The sequence below is a fragment of the Panthera uncia genome, assembly GCF_023721935.1.
Source record: "Panthera uncia isolate 11264 chromosome E2 unlocalized genomic scaffold, Puncia_PCG_1.0 HiC_scaffold_19, whole genome shotgun sequence".
Lineage (NCBI taxonomy): Eukaryota > Metazoa > Chordata > Mammalia > Carnivora > Felidae > Panthera > Panthera uncia.
Genome location: NW_026057588.1, coordinates 1,484,387 through 1,501,040, shown reverse-complemented (window position 1 = coordinate 1,501,040; position 16,654 = coordinate 1,484,387). Strand labels below are relative to the sequence as shown.

The window sequence follows — 16,654 nt, the reverse complement described above, 5'->3', positions numbered from 1 at the left end:
TTCTTTCTGCTGGTTACAAATTGTGTGTGTGTGGTGGGGATGTTTGGATGAGAACCACCCATTCATGTAATACAAAGTCATTTTACTGGCATGGTTAATGTGCCCTGTGCTGTTCAAGAAATAATATCGTGTTCTAAGGTATAGACATTTTTTTTTCTTTTTCAGGATGAATCCATTGTACCTTTAAGATTTATGTAAGCAATCCAGTCAGACTTAATTCGTTTTAGGAAGTGATAGTGATCAAGTTTTCCTTTTTCCAATATAACTTGCACATTTCAGGTTGTTCTGAAAATGTTGCCTTGTGCTTTCTTTCCATTTGCTCTCACCTGTCATTGCTTCTCCAGGATAACAGCACTTCATCCTTCCTGCGGACTTTTCAGTTAAATAGACTGCAAATCTCTCCATCTCTTCCAATCACAGGAAGTCATGGCAATCAAATCGGAGCACTCGATTCATGTTATTTGTGGTGTAAAAAACCTTCAGTGAGGCTTCGCCCAGAGAAATGATTGTTGTTCATAATATAAAGGAAAACATGTATGATAGATTAGCTTCAGGGCATTTGACAGTAGGAATAATCTTCTTGTCACAGACGACAGTTGGAATTGTGGGCAATTTCGTTCTTCTTTATCATTACGTGTCCGTTTACCACACTGAACGCAGGCTGAGGTTCACCCGTTTGATTCTCATGCACTTGACTATAGCCAACTCCTTGGTCATTCTCTCTGAAGGAGTCCCCCAGACATTGGCAGCTTTGGGATTGAAATCTTTTTTCACTACATTTGCATGCAAACTTTTTTTGTACGTTCAGAGAGTGGGCAGGGGGTTGTCCATTAGCAGCACCTGCCTCTTGAGTGTCTTCCAGACCATCACGATCAGCCCGATGAACTCCTATTGGAAGGATCTTAAAGTCAAAGCCCCAAACTATGTTGGCTTCTCCATTTTCCTCTGCTGGAATCATTATGCATTTATAAATTTAGTGTTTCCTCTGTATGTGTTATATATGCCTAGCCAATGGAGCACCAAAAACATCACACAGGAAGGAGATTTGGGGTACTGTTTTACTATCCATCAGGAGGCAGTGACAGTCCTACTCTATGCAGTGTTGATAGTGGTCCCTGAGGTTTTATTTTCTGTTCTCATGATCTGGGCCAGTGGCTCCATGGTCTTCCTCCTGCACAGGCACAAGCAGCGGGTCCAGCACATTCACAGCACTAATGTCTCCCCCAGATCCTCTGCTGAGTCCAGAGCCACTCAGAGCATCCTTGTCCTGGTGAGCACCTTTGTGTCTTTCCACTCCCTCTCCTCCATCTTTCATGTTAGTGTTGCTTATATTGATAATCCCAGTTTGTGGCTGGTGAACACCGCTGTGGTGATCTCTGTGTGTTTTCCAACTGTCTGCCCCTTTTTCATTATGAGCCGAGACTATACTCTCCCCAGACGCTGCTTTTCCTGGATACAAAACACAAAATCCTGTAGTGTTACTGGGGATATATAAAGTATGTTTGTGCACAATGTCGTTTTATATTCACTGCATTTGCTGAAAAAGTCCATAGAATACTTAAAAAAATTTTTTTTAATGTTTCATTTATTTTTGAGAGAGAAAGAACATGTGAGTGGGGACGGGGCAGAGAGAGAGAGACAGAATCCAAAGCAGGCTCCAGGCTCTGAGCTGTCAGCACAGAGCCCTATGTGGGCTCAAACTCATGAACCACGAGATCATGACCTGAGCTGAAGTTGGATGCTTTACCGACTGAGCCCCCAGGTGCCCCAAAGTCCATAGAAATTCTAAGAAGGAACCAGAGGAGTTTCAAAGGTGGACACTGATGCATGCCGACGTTTCATCAAATGGTTGAGTATGGGACATACGTGGACAAAGTGGCGATGAATGAAGCAGTTTTGTTTCATTGTGGTGCCTGGTATCCTGAAGATGGCAGTTTAATCAGTGCTGCTTAATGGAAAAAGCGGATTTGGTCTTGACTCCGGAGTGAGATGGAGTGGTTACCCAGGAGTGTACTCATGGGCATATCAGTCGGAGTGAGTACGATCGAGTAATGAGATCCTGGGATTTAGGACTTCAGCCTATCAATTCAGGGGGAAACAGGTTGGTTCATAATATTCAGCCCTCAAGACCCCCCAAATTCATATCCTCACTGACAAAATACATTCACCCCTCCTCCCCGTTCCAGTAGCTCCAAAGTGTAAACTTATTTTGGAAGCAACTCTAAGTCCCAAATCTCATCTAAATATCACCTAAGTAGTGTGATTAAGACTTGAGATGTGATTCATCTTGTGAAAAACCTGTCTTCACCTATCAACCTATGAATGCAGACACATTCCCTGCTTTCTGAATACAGTGGTGGGATGGGGAGAGCATAGACAAGCATAGAGAAACTGGAAAGAAGAAATGTCACCTGTCCCCAGTAAGTAAAAAATCTAGGAGGGAAAATTCCCTTAGATTTCAAAGCCCAGGGTGATGTTCTTTGTCTGGAAGTGTTGTCCTCCAGGCCTAGCGGGATGGTGTCCCTGCTGTGCAGCCCCCCCTAGAATGCCATTGTCCAGGGGGAGTCCTGTAAGATGAATGATCCTTAATACTCCGCCTCTCCCCTCCCCCCCCCGTATCTCCTGCTGTGTAAGGTGTTCCCTTCCCAGGCATCCAGGTGTCCCTCCTCCTCTACCTCGGAATGTTCCATGTCATTCCCTGTACTTCCGCTTTCTTGTGGCCATCCCATAGAATGATCCATGAGGAATGGGTTGCAGTTGGAGACATCAGCCTGAAGTCATGTTGGCTCTGTATGGACACAAATCGCCCCCCACACACGTTTCTACCTATGTGCACACGAGCGGTTCAGCACACACACATACGTTTTCTTGGTGTTTGAGCTGAGAGGGCGTGAACACAGAGACACCCAGGAGCAGCGAGCATACCTAGTGTCCATGCCTTGTTCCATGACACGGTTCTCCCACAGCAGCAGCCAGGGGCTTCCTGGAGAGACGCTGCAGCCTGGACTAGGACAGGACGTGTATGAAATCAGCCTGCAGAGCTGCAGTGCAGTAAGTCAGGACATGCTAAACAACTCGGTTTCTAAAAATGGGCTATGTCAGAGGGACACGGGAGTCACCCGAAAGAGCTCCTCATGGTCAAACTGGAACACTTTCACTTCATTTTATTATTATATTTTAAAATGTTTATTTATTTTGAGAGAGAGAGAACACATGGGAGCGGGGGAGGGGCAGAGAAAGAGGGAGAAAGACACAATCCCACGCAGGCTCTGTCCTTTCACTGTAGAGATCCATGAAGTGCTCAATCTCATGAACAGTGAGATCATGACCTGAGCCAACATCAGGAGTCAGTTGCTTAACTGACTGAGCCACCCAGGTGCCCCTAACTCTTTGATTTTAAAAAAGAGTAGAAGAAGCAGTATTGGATTCTAACTCGGAGTATAAAACAAATGTGTATGAGTCGAAACTGATATGAAGAAATCTCACGATAAATAACAGAGAAATGAGATCTCCTTTTTAGAAGAATTTCACATAATCTATGTACAAACTTTATCCTTAAGAAGGCAGAACATAACATTCGTATCCTAAATGTCAGTCACACACAGTGACTTCTCTGCAAATAGTACAGTATGAAAAGGGGTCGCATAGGTCTCACCGAGGAGTCCTCATACACATGACCTCATGCAGGGAATGTAGGTTGATGTCAACAGTGATAAGTCATGTTGGTGGAATGTACCCTTGATATACTGTACTGGAAATGGCATATCATACCCTCGGTCCTCTTCCCTAAAACAGAACCCCACAATAATCATGAGAAATTTATCACATTCATCGCAACGGAGGGCCCTTCGGGATTCCCAACTAGTACTCCTCAAGTCTGTCAGGATGATCAAAAATGAGAAAAATCTGATAAATTGTCACAGCAAAGTGGAAACTCAGGAGAAATGAGCACTAAACAAGATTTAGTGTCTGGATGGTTTCTTGGAACAGAAAAAGGACATTAGGTAAAGATTCAGCAAATGCTCATAAAGTTTTTACTTTAGTTAAGAAAAATGCATTGATATTGGTTCATTAGTTATCACGAGTGTAGATACTGATGTAAGATATTAGTCCTCAATGAAATTGAGTATCTGTAGGAAATCTGTATCATCTTTGTATTTTTGCATCTAAAGCTGTTCTAAAATAGTTTATTAAAATAACAACAACAACACTGAAACACCACCACAGTTCTCAATACCTAATTGAGTGATCTCTTCGGCTTCGTTGTTCTGTGATGCCCTTGAGAATATGACCAACCAGGATGTTCTGTGGCTGCTCTTAAAGGGAAAGAAAGACACATTATCGCAAGAAAGGGTCAGAGTAGCCCTTGGAGTTTGAAAATGTTTTCATGCAACCTCCTGGTTCCTCCATTATTCATTATCTTGGAGAAGCTGAGATGAGGTGTGCATTTCTGGGCAAGACATTCCATCGCTGGGATTTCTGATCAAGATGACAGAGGTTAGGGAGGTGGTGTTGGACTACTGGTTCATTTTTTGGAGCTAGTTTTTTCTGTAAGAGACTTACTGTGCCCAGAATGCAAATGCTCCAGAAAGTTTAGGATATGACACACGTTATTTTCAAGAGCACAGGTGGTGTAACTGGTGGCAGCTGACAGGTGGATTGAAAGTGTCAGCTGCGATGAGGCACCAGTGTTAATTGTGGGGCTGGGGGTGTCAGTGGTCCCACACACAGGTCCGGGCCTCATGAGTCATAAAAACGGAAGGGTCAACTTTTACCAGGAGTCACAAGTGTGCCAATCACAGATACCTCAGTCTCAGTCAGCAGCTTGATTCTGGGCAAACTGTGTAAAGAACAGGCCTCACCATGGGCATCTGAATGAGTAACCCAGACAAGTATTTCAGCACTGCAGTTGGTTTCCACGGGTCACACCTCAAGAAAGGCAAGATGGTCCGTAATCTGCCATAGATTTCCAAGAGGTACACTTAACAGCCAGACCCCTGGCAACAGCTGAGGAATCTGAGATGTGGCCAATGGAGGAAGGAACTGCCTCTGATTTCAGATCTGCAGAGCCAGCACTGACACTAACCAGACCCAGTGGCCCACTGGACACCATGAGGGTGCAGCCTACCTAAACCGTCAGTGAACAGGGACGTGCTTTTAGGACACTTTCTGATGATTGTGGCTTCCTAGTGCCATTGACTTTGGCTATAGTGTGGAATTTAAAATTTCCTCTAAAGGGGTAGGTACCACTGATTCTTCTCAAGCGGACATGTTGCTAGGGCCCATATGTCTTCATTTGCGAATATGCACTTTCCATGGGACATGGAATTTTGGTGCCCTTCTAACCTTGTCAGAAGGAGAGTCCATGTTGACACTTCCCAACATTGGAATACCACGCCAAGATACCCCAAGGTTTTTAAGGGTTACTTGACGAGAGCTCACTAACAAGATAATCACTAATTCTAAAAAGTACACCATATAGTTATAGTGCAGAGTGCCCAAGTTCATACACCCGTGGGGCTTCCCATGGAGATTGCCTCCCTTTGTCAGAGGCTCCAACGACTCACAGTGATGTGTGCTGTCTCTCATACACCAGGAGTCCAGGAAGGGCTGGGCTTCCTTGTATGTGATGGGAAACCAAGGAAACAAGGATCTTTGCTTCACTCCTGGAGGGACTGAGCACTGTGGATGTGCCCAGAGTTCCAGTGAACTTCACTGGGAGACCAGGCTCTGAATTTGGTGGGTTATGTCAGCCACCCCTACTGGCACAGAGGTGATAGTGCATGAGACAGTGCGATTGAGACTGAGGCCTCTAACTTGCCAACAGAGAACACATCATGTATGTGATGAAACTTTGCATTTGGTGGACATGTCTCCTCCAGCTCCTCTTTGCTGTGACCGTTTATCAGATTTTACTCATTTTTGAGAGTCCTAATAAAGACAAACCGTGAAGTATATGTTACCTGATATGAATATACTGTGCTGTTTGTTCTAAATTTCATAAAATACACTTTTCAGTTCTCCAATTCTTATTTTGACTTTATTCTTATTTTTGGCTTTATTTTTACTTCCTACTTCAATTCCTGTAGGTTTTGAAAAAGCTTTTAAAAGCAAGTATACATTTGACCCCTTTTCTTTGGAAGTGTACACTTAGTATTTGTTAGGTCTCAGTCTAGAAAGTTCAGTATGATTTGAAAAACTAATCACAGTCTTTTTAGTCTATGTTTAAACTCCCTCTTGATAATGTAAGGACATTATGCGTAAGTCTCACAATAGCTCATGATTTTATTGGTGATATGTATTTTAAAATTTTACAAACACAGATACACTAATACAGTACACAGATCAACAACACTATGCACACTGATCACATTTCTGTATGCAGCACAGACATCAATGCACAGATATCATCAACCCCCAGAAGCCCTCGTTCGCCGCCCCTCCCTGTCACCACTCATAAGGGAAACACTGCTGGACCTCTAACTGCATAGGTTGTTTTGGCCTGTTTTGTATTTTATGTAAAGAGGATTCATAGAGCATTAAGTGTGTTGTGTTTGACTTTTAACATTTCTTACGTTGTTTGGGATTTTATGGCTGCATATTGCTGTGTGTCATCCCCTGGCATTGCTGTGTAGGATTCCATGTGAGAGTATCAAGCAGTTACTCATTCTGCTGTTAGTGAGTCTAGAGAAACAAGATTTGAGGAAGAGTTTTCTGAATTGGTTCTTTGGTTTCTGGAATTGGCTTTCAATCTGACTAGATTTAAAATTGCTAAAGAGAGAGATTGGTCAGGAACATGGCGGTGTAGGAGGACGCTTGGCTCACTGCGTCCTGCTGATCACTTAGATTCCACTTACACCTGCCTAAATAACCCAGAAAACCATCAGAAGACTAGCAGAACGGAGTCTCTGGAGCCAAGCGCAGACGAGAGGTCCACGGAAGAGGGTAGGAAGGGCGGAGAGGCGATGCGTGCTACACAGACTGGCGGGAGGGAGCCGGGGTGAAGGGGCGGCCCACCAGCAAAGCACAGCCTCCGAGTTTGGCTGGCAAAAGCAGAGGGGCCGGACAGTGTGTGTTCCAACAAGGAGCAGGACTTAACATCTGGAGGGTTATAAGTTAACAGCTCTGCACAGAGAGTGGGAGGGCTGAAGGAAAACAGGAGGGAGAGTTGTTGAGCCCCAGACGATACAGCGCAGCTTGGCGGGGAACAAAGGAGCTCACCAGCGCCATCTCCCTCGCCCATCCCCCAGCCAAAATCCCAAAGGGAACTGGTTCCTGCCAGGGAACTTGCTTGCACCACGCAAATACCCAACGCTGTGCTTCTGCGGATCCCTCCCTCTGGTGGTGGGTCTGACTCCCTCCCCGTGCTGCAGGGCCCCTCCCAAAGTGGTTCACCAAAGGAAAAGCGAGCTGAGCCTGCCCCTCCCGCGCCGTGCACCTTGCCGATCCACCCCAGCTAATAAGCCAGATCCCCAGCACCACAAGCCTGGCAGTGTGCAAGTAGCCCAGACGGGCCACGCCACCCCAGCGGTGAATCCCACTCTTAGGAGAGGGGAAGAGAAGGTACACACCAGTCTGTCTGTGGCCCCAGCAGTGGGCTGGGGGCAGACATCACGTCTGACTGCGGCCTCGCCCACCAACACAAGTTATTCAAGACAGCACAGGGGAAGTACCCCGCAATTCCGCACCACTCCAGGGACTATCCAAACTGATGAAATGGAAGAATTCCCCTCAAAAGAATCTCCAGGAAATAACAACAGCTAACAAACTGATCAAAAAGGATTTAAACAATATAACAGAAAGTGAATTTAGAATAATAGTCGTAAAATTAATCGCTGGGCTTGAAAACAGTATAGAGGACAGCAGAGAATCTCTTGCTACAGAGATCAAGGGACTAAGGAACAGTCAGGAGGAGCTAAAAAATGCTATAAATGAACTGCAAAATAAAATGGAGACGACCACGGCTCGGATTGAAGAGGCAGAGGAGAGAATAGGTGAACTAGAAGATAAAATTATGGAAAAAGAGGAAGCTGAGAAAAAGATTTAAAAAATCCAGGGGGCGCCTGGGTGGCTCAGTCGGTTAAGCGTCCGACTTCGGCTCAGGTCACGATCTCATGGTATGTGAGTTCGAGCCCCGCGTCGGGCTCTGTGCTGACTGCTCAGAGCCTGGAGCCTGTTTCAGATTCTGTGTCTCCCTCTCTCTCTGACCCTCCCCCATTCATGCTCTGTCTCTCTCTGTCTCAAAAATAAATAAACGTTAAAAAAAAATTTAAAAAATCCAGGAGTATGAGGGGAAAATTGGAGAACTAAGTGATGCACTAAAGAGAAATAATCTATGCATAATTGGCATTCCAGAGGAGGAAGAGAGAGGGAAAGGTGCTGAAGGGGTACTTGAAGAAATAATAGCTGAGAACTTCCCGGATCTGGGGAAAGAAAATGCATTGAAATCCAAGAGGCACAGAGAACTCCCTTCAGATGTAACTTGAATCGATCTTCTGCACGACATATCATAGTGAAACTGGCAAAATACAAGGATAAAGAGAAAATTCTGAAAGCAGCTAGGGATAAACGTGCTCTAACATATAAAGGGAGACCTATAAGACTCGTGATGGATCTCTCTACTGAAACTTGGCAGGCCAGAAAGGAATGGCAGGAAATCTTCAATGTGATGAAGAGAAAAAATATGCAGCCAAGAATCCTGTATCTAGCAAGTTTGTCATTTACAATAGAAGGAGAGATAAAGGTCTTCCCAAACAATCAAAAACTGAAGGAATTCGTCACCACTAAAGCAGCCCTACAAGAGATCCTAAGGGGGATCCCGTGAGACAAAGTACCAGAGACATCGCTACAAGCATGAAACCTATAGACATCACAGTGACTCTAAAACCATGTCTTTCTATAATAACACTGAACGTAAATGGACTAAATGCTCCAACCAAAAGACATAGGGTATCAGAATGGATAAAAAAACAAGACCCATCTATTTGCTGTCTACAAGAGACTCATTTTAGACTTGAGGACACCTTCGGATTGAAAGTGAGGGGATGCAGAAATCTATCATGCTACTGGAAGTCAAAAGAAAGTTGGAGTAGCCATACTTATATCAGACAAACTAGACTTTAAATTAAAGGCTGTAACAAGAGTTGAAGAAGGGCATTATATAATAATTACAGGGTCTATCCATCAGGAAGAGCTAACAATTATAAATGTCTATGCACTGAATATGGGAGCCCCCAAATATATAAAACAATTACTCGCAAACATAAGCAACCTTATTGATAAGAATGTGGTAATTGCAGGGGACTTTAACACTCCACTTACAGAAATGGGTCATCTAGACACACGGTCAATAAAGAAACGAGGGCCCTGAATGATACATTGGTTCAGATGGACTTGACAGACATATTTAGAACTCTGCATCCCAAAGCAACAGAATATACTTTCTTCTCGAGTGCACATGGAACATTCTCTAAGATCACATACTGGATCACAAAACAGCCCTTCAGAAGTATACAAGAATTGAGATCATACCATGCATACTTTCAGACCCCAATACTATGAAGCTTGAAATCAACCACAGGAAAAAGTCTGGAAAACCTCCAAAAGCATGGAGGTTAAAGAACACCCTACTAAATAATGAATGGGTCAACCAGGCAATTAGAGAAGAAATTGAAAAATATATGGAAACAAACAAAAATGAAAATACAACAATCCAAACGCTTTGGGATGCAGCGAAGGCAGTCCTGAGGGGAAAATACATTGCAATCCAGGCCTATCTCAAGCAACAAGAAAAATCCCAAATACAAAATCTAACAGCACACCTAAAGGAACTAGAAGGAGAACAGCAAAGACAGCCTAAACCCAGCAGCAGAAGAGAAATAATAAAGATCAGAGCAGAAATAAACAATATAGAATCTAAAAAAACTAGAGCAGATCAATGAAACCAAGAGTTGGTTTTTTGAAAAAATAAACAAAATTGATAAACCTCTAGCCAGGCTTCTCAAAAAGAAAAGGGAGATGACCCAAATAGTTAAAATCATGAATGAAAATGGAATTATTACAACCAATCCCTCAGAGATACAAACAATTATCAGGAAATACTATGAAAAATTATATGCCAACAAACTGGACAACCTGGAAGAAATGGACAAATTCCTAAACACCCACACGCTTCCAAAACTCAATCAGGAGGAAATAGAAAGCTTGAACAGACCCATAACCAGCGAAGGACTTGAATCAGTTATCAAAAATCTCCCAACAAATAAGAGTCCAGGACCAGATGGCTTCCCACGGGAGTTCTACCAGACGTTTAAAGCGGGGATAATACCTATCCTTATCAAGCTATTCCAAACAATAGAAAGGGAAGGAAAACTTCCAGACTCATTCTATGAAACCAGTATTACTTTGATTCCTAAACCAGAAGGAGACCCAGTAAAAAAAGAAAACTACAGGCCAATATCCCTGATGAATATGGATGCAAAAATTCTCAATACGATACTAGCAAATCGAATTCAACAGCATATAAAAAGAATTACTCACCATGAACAAGTGGGATTCATTCCTGGGATGCAGAGCTGCTTCAACATTCACAAATCAATCAACATGATACATCACTTTAATAAAAGAAAAGATAAGAAGCACACGATCCTGTCAATCGATGCAGAAAAGGCATTTGACAAAATTCAGCAACCTTCTTAATAAAAACCCTCGAGAAAGTCAGGATAGAAAGAACATCATAAAAGCCATTTATGAAAATCCCACAGCTAACATCATCCTCAATGGGGAAAACCTGAGAGCTTTTTCCCTGAGATCAGGAACATGACCGGGATGTCCACTCTCACCGCTGTTGTTTAACATAGTGTTGGAAGTTCTAGCATCAGCAATCAGACAACAAAGGAAATCAAAGGCATCAAAATTGGTAAAGATGAAGTTAAGGTTTCACTTTTTGCAGATGACATGGTATTATACATGGAAAATCCGATAGACTCCACCAAAAGTCTGCTAGAACTGATACATGAATTTAGCAAAGTTGCAGGATACAAAATGTACAGAAATCAGTTGCATTCTTATACACTAATAATGAAGCAACAGAAAGACAAAAACTGATCCCATTCACAATTGCACCAAATAGCATAAAATACCTAGGAATAAATCTAACCAAAGATGTAAAAGATCTGTATGCTGAAAACTATAGAAAGCTTATGAAGGAAATTGAAGAAGATATAAAGAAATGGAAAAAACATTCCGTGCTCATGGATTGGAATAATAAATATTGTCAAAATGTCAATACTACCCAAAGCTATCTACACATTCAATGCAATCCCAATCAAAATTGCACCAGCATTCTTCTCGAAGCTAGAACAAGCAATCCTAAAATTCATATGGAACCACAAAAGGCCCCGAATAGCCAAAGTAATTTTGAAGAAGACCAAAGCAGGAGGCATCACAATCCCAGACTTTAGCCTCTACTACAAAGCTGTAATCATCAAGACAGCATGGAATTGGCACAAAAACAGACATATAGACCAATGGAATAGAATAGAAACCCCAGAACTAGACCCACAAACGTATGACCAACTCATCTTTGACAAAGCAGGAAAGAACATCCAATGGAAAAAGGACAGTCTCTTTAACAAATGGTGCTGGGAGAACTGGACAGCAACATGCAGAAGGTTGAAACTAGACCACTTTCTCACACCATTCACAAAAATAAACTCAAAATGGATAAAGGACCTGAATATGAGACAGGAAGCCATCAAAACCCTAGAGGAGAAAGCAGGAAAAGACCTCTGACCTCAGTTGTAGCAATTTCTTACTTGACACATCCCCAAAGGCAAGGGAATTAAAAGCAAAAATGAACTACTGGGACCTCATGAAGATAAGAAGCTTCCGTACAGCAAAGGAAACAACCAACAAAACTAAAAGTCAACCAACGGAATGGGAAAAGATATTTGCAAATGACATATCAGACAAAGGGCTAGTATCCAAAATCTATAAAGAGCTCACCAAACTCCACACCTGAGAAACAAATAATCCAGTGAAGAAATGGGCAGAAAACATGAATGGACACTTCTCTAAAGAAGACATCCAGATGGCCAACAGGCACATGAAAAGATGCTCAATGTCACTCCTCATCAGGGAAATACAAATCAAAACCACACTCAAATATCACCTCATGCCAGTCAGAGTGGCCAAAATGAAGAAATCAGGAGACTATAGATGCTGGCGAGGATGTGGACAAACGGGAACCCTCTTGCATTGTTGGTGGGAATGCAAATTGGTGAAGCCACTCTGGAAAGCAGTGTGGAGGTTCTTCAAAAAATTAAAAATAGACCTACCCTATGACCCAGCAGTAACACTGCTAGGAATTTACCCAAGGGATACAGAAGTGCTGATGCATAGGGGCACTTGTACCCCAATGTTTATAGCAGCACTCTCAACAATAGCCAAAGTATGGAAAGAGCCTAAATGTCCATCAACTGATGAATGGATAAAGAAATTGTGGTTTATATACACAGTGGAGTACTATGTGGCAATGAGAAAGAATGAAATATGGCCCTTTGTAGCAGCATGGATGGAACTGGAGAGTGTGATGCTAAGTGAAATAAGCCATACAGAGAAAGACAGATACCATATGTTTTCACTCTTATGTGGATCCTGAGAAACTTAACAGGAACCCATGGGGGAGGGAAAAGAAAAAAAAAAAGAGATTAGAGTGGGAGAGAGCCAAAGCATAAGAGACTCTTAAAAACTGAGAACAAACTGAGGGCTGATGGGGGTAGGAGGAGGGGAGGGTGGGTGATGGGTATTGAGGAGGTCACCTTTTGGGATGAGCACTGGGTGTTGTATGGAATCCAATTTGACAATAAATTTAAAAAATAAACATTAAAAAAAATAAAATTGCTAAAGAGAGCACTGATAACCCATCACAGAAGATCTGCCCTGGAGACTCCTGATCAGCCACTTGAAGAAGTATCTGAGTGAGCATGTATTTGACACTTGCAAAGATTTTCGGAAAACAAATAAACACGATAACGTTCGCTGTTTGCCGGGCAAAGAGGTAAAAGAAAATGCTGAGTTCAGGGATTTGAATTCCCAGCTGAATACCTGCGTAAATGACCCCGAGGCTTGTGTGTGCCCACAAGGAGACTGGAGCATGCACCTCCAAACCCCGTTCTTGCCCATGTGGCCAAGTCATCTTAACATAATAGGGAAAAATCTGCTTTCTCCAGATCACAACACGTTTCTGTTTACATTGTTGACACTCACTTGATGGCCTTTAAATATCAGCAGAAACATATTTTGCCTTTTGTGGCTTTCTTTGACCCGGTCTGTTCATTTCTACATGAAAATATGATCAACGTGCTCATCTCCCTTCCTAACATCATGTTTCAAATAAATTAGGGACCACTCTCTAAGGATGTGAATTACCTACAAAACTCATAAGTGGCTCACAGAGACTACATTGCCTGAAAACGGATTTTTTTCTCCACCACCCCTGGCCAGGCTATTCTTTATGCAGTGGGGACATTACTTTCTCAGAGGAATGACAAGGCTACCCGCTAAGCCATGTTCACATATCTTAAGATTTCAAGCCAGGTTCTTTTCTTGGAAATGTATTGCTTTCGATTGAAATTCACACACTTGAAGACTTATCTGTAGTATCCAGATTGTTTCAAGACCTGGTGTTTATTATTGAATAAATTCTGAAATGCTTTACTGAAAGTATTAGAAAAACTTCAATTATATGAGTATTTACAAGATAATGATGTCTCATTACAGTGTTACTATGAATTATTGTTTATATTAAAGAAGATGGTCAACTTTTCCTATTTACCATTCCTTGTGACTCATACATTTTTTTTAGGACTGTGAGGGGGGTGAATGAATTGGCAGCTGTACATTGTAGAAGTACATACAGTCTACATATTTTTCATAAGACAAGGAGGTCTTATATTCCTTCTCCAGGCAAAGCAGAGCCTGGGTACCTTGGGTACCTTGGGTACCTTGGAGTTGTGGCTCATGAGCAGAAAGGGGCTGACAGTTGGGAAACACACAGACACGACTGCAGCGACATTCACGAGGATCAAGCTGGGATTATCAAAAAGACTCATAACAAGTTGAAAGATGGAGGACAGGGTGTAACAATAGACAAAGGTGCTCACCAGGAGAAGGATAGTTTTGGTGGCTCTGGACTCCGGGGAGGTTCTGGAAGAAGCATTGGTTCCTCGAATATGTTGGACTCGCTGCTTGTGCCTGTACAGGATGAAAACCATGGAGCTGCTGGCCCAGAGCATGAGCCCCAGACATAACACATCGGGGAATGATAACAACAGTCCATACAGTGAGTCACTAGTTTTGTCATGACGAACCGAAGAACAGTATCCAAAATCTTTTTTGTCTGTGATGTTCTTATCACTCAATGTGCTCGTTAAGTAGATAGGAAAAATGATATTCACCAGCATTTGCAGGACCCAACACAGGAAAATCGAGGGGAAAATGTATTTGTGCGCTTTATCTTTAAGCTCTGCCCACCTGGAGTTCCCAGGGCTGATGGTGATGGCCTGGTAGACGCTCAAGATGCAGATGCTACCAATGGACACTCCCCTCCCCACTCTGTGAAGAAAGGGAAGAAGTTTGCATCCAGTGTCACTGAGGAAATGTTTCCGCCCAAATGCTGCCATGGTCTGGGGGACTCCTTTACAGAGTAGGGCTAAGAAGTTGGCTACAATCAGGTGCTTATGAATGAAATCTGTGGACCTCCACCTGTACTCAGTGAAGGAAAGGATGATATAATGACAAAGAAGTGAGAAATTGCCCAGGATTCCAACGGTAGTCTGTGTGAAGAAGATCAGACTGATGGCCAGATCCCTTGTGACCATTGTCTCTGGTCCCAGTCACTGACAGTTGCCTTCTGGGCTAGAACTTCCTTCATGGAAATATGAGACATGCGCAACATGTATCACGTCAGCTGAAATCCACTATGTTCTGCTTTCCATTCCTTGCCCCTTGGATACGCCTACTTAAGGTCTTCTTTTCATAGCAGCTTCCGAGGGCTGAATGCAGAACTTTAAAGAGCCGTATTATAAAATCACTCCTGTGAAGGCACTCATATGAGAACTTCTTCATGGTCCACGATCTATGAGGTTGGCACTACTGTGGCTGTAGTTAAAAGGTGAAGAGAACAGACACACAGAGAGATTAAGTATTTGTCCAAATCTACTCCTTCAGGCTGCGTGGGGACTGGGAACCAGTTGGGCTAGAAACAGTGCCCTGAGCCTCCATGGCCTGCTAGACAGCTAGTTAGCTGTGTCCATCCAATAATCCAGATCTGTAGTTAGTTTTGATTTGACACCTTGTGGTTGATTTTAGAGTGGTGGTATTGTGCAATTTTTATTACCAGTTTGCATTAATTTCTAAAGCTTTGTTCAACAGGATAATATCAATTATGGGTGAGTCTTAAATAGCTTAGTAACCATGCATGCATTCTGGTAGTAGCATACGTCTGGAACCTGTCCCATGACAAGTAATGTGTAGTGGATGCAAAAGGGGGTTAATATTAGGATGGCAAGAGGAAAGATTCATTTGCTTTTATGTGAGGAAGCCAAGTGTAATGGTAGCAATCACAGGAATTGTTGAATTACCACACATAATTCCATAAACTTTGGACATAAAACACTAATGCATGATAAAATAGTGTAAGGAAGAAACTAAATTGGTAGGGATTTCAGATGATACAATTATCTACTTATTAATTCCTGAGTTAAGGAAAACTATTATCAATGAACTAAGATTTGTGAATGGTATTAATATGAAAGACAGTAGTGCAAAATGGCATCTGCAAGGCATGTATTCTTACACATGTTAGAAACCAAAGTACTTGGTTTTTGTATTGATAGCAGAATAATTTTTAAATGGGTGGAAAGAACATGATATGAACTTGACAGGTGCCATCTGGAACTCATCATTTTTATGTCAGCTGCTCCTTACCTGTTGCTCGGAATGAATGTAGATACACTATAATCCACAGATATGGCTGTTTTCAGTTAAGACTTAATTACTGTCCCCATAATTCCATGGTGCATCTAGAATTAGAATACTGTTTAAATCAAGCCATTACCATTTGCATACACTTTGTGCACAAGATCACATGGTTCCTGTACATTCTTCATACTCTTTACTACAAGCATGGAGGCACACATGTAATTCAAGCGCTTGAAAATTCATTCTATGATTCTTATAATGTAGACTGCACAGCAGATTAATTTTACAGCTCAGTCCTTAAGGACTTAAAAATCAGTGTGTATTATTACTTGCACTGAACACCAGCCATCAGTATGAGCGAAGATTACCTTCATTGCATTAGGAGCTGTCAGGGATTGGTGAAGGTCTAGGACTTCATCTCTTCTAGCTCAGCTCAAGCCTCAGAATTATTCCACCTTCCTGCATGACTTTCACAATGAATCATTTAATACACACACAAGATTGCCCTTCTCTAATATGGTCATTCACCCAGGCTCTCATTTTGCCTTTTTGTATACAGACACTGGCTGCCAGACTGACATAGAAATCTTCACCAACTCCTTCCTGCTGCCGGGAGAGGCTCAGTGTGAAGGATGTGGCAGCCAGTCTGTATATGGGACGGAGGCAGCCA

At 42.5% G+C, this 16,654-nt stretch overlaps 2 protein-coding genes across 2 annotated transcripts; one reads left to right on the top strand and one right to left on the bottom strand.

Moving 5' to 3' along the window:
• The first annotated feature begins 6 nt into the window (after window positions 1–6).
• Window positions 7–8,053, top strand: LOC125915636 (vomeronasal type-1 receptor 4). Its single transcript, XM_049621569.1, has one exon. The coding sequence runs from the start codon at window positions 503–505 to the stop codon at window positions 1,493–1,495; it is 993 nt and encodes a 330-aa protein (XP_049477526.1). The 5' UTR covers window positions 7–502; the 3' UTR covers window positions 1,496–8,053.
• A 5,838-nt stretch (window positions 8,054–13,891) lies between these two features.
• On the bottom strand, window positions 13,892–15,066 carry LOC125915639 (vomeronasal type-1 receptor 4). Its single transcript, XM_049621573.1, has one exon. The coding sequence runs from the start codon at window positions 14,880–14,882 to the stop codon at window positions 13,923–13,925; it is 960 nt and encodes a 319-aa protein (XP_049477530.1). The 5' UTR covers window positions 14,883–15,066; the 3' UTR covers window positions 13,892–13,922.
• Window positions 15,067–16,654: the final 1,588 nt, after the last annotated feature.